General features: G+C 38.9%; 1 protein-coding gene across 1 annotated transcript; it reads right to left on the reverse strand.

The window, feature by feature from the left end:
- Positions 1 to 215: 215 nt before the first annotated feature.
- Positions 216 to 5,835, reverse strand: LOC124147565. Its single transcript, XM_046518206.2, has 4 exons — positions 5,641 to 5,835; positions 4,993 to 5,168; positions 4,178 to 4,360; positions 216 to 2,968 (listed from the first exon to the last, which is right to left on the reverse strand). Exons 2-4 carry the CDS (start codon positions 5,150 to 5,152, stop codon positions 1,974 to 1,976), a joined length of 1,338 nt encoding a protein of 445 aa, XP_046374162.2. The 5' UTR covers positions 5,153 to 5,168; positions 5,641 to 5,835; the 3' UTR covers positions 216 to 1,973.
- Positions 5,836 to 6,202: the final 367 nt, after the last annotated feature.

Consider the following 6,202-nt stretch of genomic DNA (forward strand, 5'->3'; position numbering starts at 1 on the left):
AAACCCTTGTTTGCTGTAAAGGCGACTAACGGAATGGTTATCAGGCTTGCTGACTTGGTTGATGCATGTCGTATCCAATGATTTCAATCTCTGGTGCTTGTTGTTTCCCTGCCAGGCGCTTGGCATTAAGGGGCTAAAACAAGGACTCGGAGTGTGAGTGTGGTATTTATGGTAAACTTACTGAATGCAGCATTAAACAACAAACAAAAGTGATCCCTTGTTAGTGAGTTGTAATACAGGAAATAGCTGCATGCAAATAACCAGTGTCGGCAAAGAAGTGATATTTGAGATGTTTTAACTACAGTAGACTGTGTGTAATACGACACAGCTCAGCACCATTGGAACATGTCAGATTAGACAGAGTCCCATGGCTGACATTAATCCCTCAGATTGTCTGTAATCTAGCCTGTCAATAAAGGAAACAATTATGGATTAACCCTCGGTTTTGCACCAAATAGATGTCAGAATACATAGTTTTCTGTACTTGTCACAGATGTATATAAAGGCAAAATGGTCAGTTCCTGTTTTGATTTTTGATGGACATCTTCATGTATTTATGACTTGAAGGGCAAGTAAAGTGAAAGAAATGATGGAGATTTAGTTTGAATATCAGTGTTCCTAGGTACATTAAGTCATTTCCCAGAGAGAGAAATTCATGATATTTGTAGAAAGTATTTAAATGTCCAAGTGAAAGTGCTGAAATCACACGCTCCGTAATCAGTTTCCAAAAAAAGAACCTATTTAGGGGCGTGGCCGTAAGCAAATGTCGCAGCTGTTTCTATTGGCTGATATGTTGGGTGCGTTTGTCTATCTTGTGATTCTTAGCCAATATAGATATACTGTTCCTGCTATTTCTGTTAATCCTCACAAAATAACAACATTACATACATTGTTGAATGTGTTAAATGACCCTTGATCTTGACATTGTGAATAATGCTTGCCTGTTTGGGTAATTAAACACCAGCTATCCCACACAACAAATGCCTGTCAGGAATTAATCCTTGGTGTAAACAACATAAGGCATCTTTAGTGTTGTTACTAAGGTGGCATAAGTTGAGGACACGGTAATCAAATGGATGAGCAGACAAAAGATGTTGTGTATCACAAAACCCGAGGCAGAAGCAGGCAGACTGTGCGTCAGCCTGATCGTCATGATCTTTGAAATTGCACAGCGCCTCAAAAACCAGGAACCCGTTTTAACCCTGCAGGGTCCCTGCAATGGATGAATTTTTTGTTAGGGGGACGATTTATCCTGTCGTTTTTTTTATTGTCTGTTTTACGCTATTTCGATTTTTCAAATGTATTTTTGGTCAAGCGTTTGTAATGAACTATGCCCTAAAGTATTAAAGTCTGCAAAGTATTTTATGTTGACTTTACTTGCCCTTTAAATACACGAAAATATGGTGAAATCACGGTTTTGTGACAGATCAAATCCAAGTACATGATGACCTATTTTATGAAGTCAGGTTTCATAACCATAGCAATACATTAGCTGACAAACTGACGTACCAGTCAGTCAAACCTCACATATATGTTTATATTTATTAATTTAGAAATACGTAAAATTGACTCTGACATGTTTCATTTTCAATTTTTTTCCTCTGAAATCCTTACAAAGACAATTTGAAAAACAAAAAATGTGGTTGTGTCCTATTTGATTTTCATCCTCCAATGGACTCTGAAAAACTTGCACGATTGGTAGAACATAAACCGTTTGAATAAAGTTCCTGACAGTACTACAAAAGCTTTTGTCTCTGTGGTCAGGTGCTGGCAATGCCCAACATTGCACTAGATACTTGAATGATGATAATAAAGGATGATGAGGTTGAACCTCGAAGAGCAGGTAACTGTAACCTCGCAATGATCACAGTTATGTATTTTGACACATACTTGGCCTTAAGGGTTAACAGACCTTACATCCACATCATATCTGTCACAAACACTGGTAAGTGGTGAAGAAACAAGCAGATATTTTAGGGTGACAACAAAAAGTGTTTGATTTTTTCGGGTAGTTTCAGTGTTTTAACTTTCCTGACTGGCACCAAACTGAGAATCTGAAGTTTGCAGAACCGCTGTAGACTGAACATGCCTGGCACAGTCCACACGCGAACCATGCCGTCACAGACGCTCGACGCCAACAGAGTCCCGCTCCAGTTAAAACTCAACCTCATGATCGCCAGGCTTGTGTGACACGGCACATTAGCTTGTAGCTTCTCATCCCCATCCTTTACATCGATCACATGCAGCAGTTCCTCTGTATCCGGATCAAAGATCTTGATCTCGACAGTCTCGTACCCAACTGCAAGCATTGTCCCTTGATTATTGTACTGAATACAGTTTATTGGCATTCGAGCACTACCTTCATTAATCGTTTGTAAAATTTCACACTTATTTACATCAACAATATGGATACATTCATTGGTAGTTGCCACAGCAAGCCTCCAGTAATTGGGTCGAGGATCAAATTCAAAGCTGGATGCGGAACTGATCGAATGTTCCAGTAGATCGGGATACACAGTACAGATGTTCTTTAGACTGTTCTTATCCAGAACAAACAGTTTTCCTGAACCAGAACAATATGAACCCACAGCGAGGAATCGGCTGTCTGCGGACCATCTACACTCCACCTTGTCATTGAAAAGTCGGTCGCCAACAAAGCCCGGGCAAAGCAGGTGGCACTTCAGGTCTTCTGGTCGGCTTACTCCGAAATTGTTGAAAAGATTTAATTGGATGAAATAAAAGTTTTGACCTCGGAAAATAGTTGCAAGATTAATCCCATTAGGTGCAATGGCAAAATATTTACAGCTCCCTCCAACAAAAGATGCAGGTTGTTCATATACATGTTCATTGTTGAAACCAATGACCTTGACCCCTGCAGAGCTTGGAATGTATGCAATATACTCTCCGAGTGGGTGAGGTTGAATTGTTGGCTGTGTAGTGCTGGATATTCCCTTGAAGTGTACACAGCCTGAAACATTCAAATAATCTAAGGTCAGGTTAAAATCTAAACTTGAATGTAAACATTTTACTGAATGGAGCAAAATCAAACAATCATTTGGATTAACAATAATGTTGGGAATAGGGCACATATATCACTCAATCTCCACAAAATGAAAGGATTTTATGATTATACTGAATGCACAGATCACTGGTTAACAATCAAATAACAGTGAAGAATTGTTTTAACTGACTTGTAAATATTGTATGTGGGCATGAGGTAGCAGCGGTAACCGTAAATCTGTGCAGCTCCCCGTAAATAATTTTGACATCAGTTTATCGCTAAACAGAGCTCTCTGTCGCCCACAGTGTTTTCCAAATAGATCCTCGATCCAAATTTTTTTCATACTTTATGTTTCAGAAAAGTGCATGAATTGTGATCTAACAACCAATGGAACATGACTCACTTCCTAAGATACTTGCCTTCAAATACAAGTACTTATATTTTAGATTATGGAACAATATATTTACTTATAGGGACGGTAAAGATATTTGTATCTACCAAGGGCAAAAAGCGATGGCAGCCACAAATCTGTATGCTCTCGATAATTCCAACCCTGATAAGTACGGAGAATATTGTATGATTGAAAATATAAGTACACATACTTGAAGACAAATGTAATAGGAAGTGAATCGTGTGCAGTTTTCGTGGGATTACGTTTCATTTATGGCAGGGTTCATCATGCGGTATGTTCCGAATCGGGAATCTATCAGCAAAGCACTATGGAACAGCCTGCAGTTCCATGTAGTGACAAGTCAACATCAAAATCAGTTATAGGGAGCAGAACAGAAATTATGGTTACCGTATTCGACGTAATAATAACGCCAACGGCGATATTTGCTAATATATAGGCTAGTGAACAATCCCAATTAGCAACCCTTCCAAATGATCAATGTACACAAGACTTATTCGCACTCGTGTGTTATATGCACCCTTAATTAAGGGCAATTAAATTCTGGAAAAATATATCTGTTGTATATAAACATTTCATGCTGTCAGCCTAAACAACAAATTTTATCGTTCAACTGTTTTTTACCGCAAAATAATATTCTAATAAGATTTCCCATATTTCCAATTTTGAGAGCGCCCCGGGTGCTTATTACATTGAATACGGTATCTAGCATAGCTAGGTATAAGGTTTTAACACCTGATGAAAATCAATGAAGACATCATACAAACCTAAGGGTTTTCTGCCTATGTCGTACAAGAAAATCTTTCCTGCCGGCATCTTCGTGGCGACCAGCCAGGGGCGGTTGACGCGGAATGTGTAGGGGGTGGTGGTGACGGCCAGGTGGCGGTCGCTGTAGGGCAGGAACTGGGCACTGGTCCACCAGATGGTATCAGCGGTCTCGGTGCCTCTTGCTGAATTGTAGACAACATTGAGAGAAGTCAACTTGTTTTTATTTGTTTGGTTTATGGATTGTCGGGAAACAAATATGCAGGCTACAAGAAATCAAACATGTTTTTGTTGTACATAATGGAATTATTATGCAATAAGAAAACATAAAATTTCTAAAATGATCTTTCAAATAATTCAGAAATGACTCTCCTTGGTTTCATATTGCAAATAATTAATCATCAATGAAATTGTTGAAGTCTTTGCTAGGCTTTAGAAGTTGGAAGAACGTGAATATATGACACTTTTTATGGAGTTTTTAAGAATAAAAGAAGTTATTTATATAAAGTTTCATGTATTAATGAACTATCTGAACAGTTGATACTATATAAATATTGATCTTATTAATGATGATTTGGTAAGAATATTAATTTATGGATCATTTAAACCCAAGTTGTCACTGACATGGTGGTGTTTTCCATCTGCACCAGCATCAACACCTGGGTCCCGTTCCATCAGGCTATCTTAGCGCTAAGACGATCGTAACTCCCATACTTAAACAAAGACTCCCGACAGTCGTAGCGCTTAGATCACTTTGAGGAACGGGGCCCGGACCACACTACATGCTGCATACAAATAGTGGTGTGTTTGTACCTACCTAGAACTGGAGGTAGAGCCTTGAAGGACACCATCAGGCCTTGTTCTGTGAGAGTGTGGACGCCAGGGGGACAGGGTCTGAAGGGCACACATGGGTAACACTTCTCACTGCCTCTCTGGTTGACAAGCAGGGACTGTAAGGACGAGGATGCCACCCCCATTGCTGTTCCTGTGTTCCTGTGGACACAATCAGACTGGGCTAAGGCTTATGCTGGAATGTTTGCTTTCACAATAAAAGGGTGGAAACTAGACTTTTAAAGTCAGTTAACTCCCTTGCCTCGGGAACATGCTGCATAGTAGGGTAAAACTATTTTGGTAATATTTTGCTAGGAACATGCTCAGCCAAATGACAGCAAAACAAACAACTCCATTTTAACTCTCGTCTTACTTTCATAGAAAATATTACTATTCATAAAAAATATACTGAAGGTTGAATGATAAATGTAAAATATATAGTTGGATCTACGTTTTTATTCATCAAATAAGCAATGGTTTGCGTCATATGTAAACAAAACGTAGACGTCCTTGGCCTCGTTGTGAGGCAATTTAAATACCACAACAAACTTATATAACTCGGACTAGATGTTGAGTTTCTTGTCGAGTACAAGTAGAGGCCTAGCTACCAGCGACCCAGAAACCTATTACTTACCACTGACACAACAATCCGCTGTCAGTATCTTACATCAGCTGTATTTCATTGTAATCTGTATGCTGAGCTTTGCGGGACAGAGTCACAAACTACATGTCTGCTATTCCTGATCACGACAGTTTGTTGTCATATTGCCATGACTCCATAACCGGAAGTACGTATAAACCGGACGATGAAGATGTCGGTGTAGGGGATATTTAGATCCCTGTGCTTTCATATGAGGCTTTGGACATGTTGTACAATCATCACTTTTCAAAAATAGTCGGAAAAGATAAAATAAAAGTATTGTCAACCAAACGTTTAGGACATATGATAAGTGTAAACCTTATTTCAATTAATATTAATAATCACGAGTTGCTGTTTTATCTATTACACATAAAGTTTGTGAGAAAATGTTAACAAATCATGTAGTTTTCCCATTACAATGTTGTGCACAATATTTGTAAGCGTAAGCTAATATGTGAGTGCGTGAGTGTTAGGTACTAGTGTAACGACAAAGATGACATATATATATATGTCAGATTTTAATCATCCCAAACTGGCATCCACGGGAGATATCGAT

Source organism: Haliotis rufescens, unplaced genomic scaffold (genome assembly GCF_023055435.1).
Source record: "Haliotis rufescens isolate VD_foot unplaced genomic scaffold, xgHalRufe1.0.p SCAF_7, whole genome shotgun sequence".
NCBI classification, from domain to species: domain Eukaryota; kingdom Metazoa; phylum Mollusca; class Gastropoda; order Lepetellida; family Haliotidae; genus Haliotis; species Haliotis rufescens.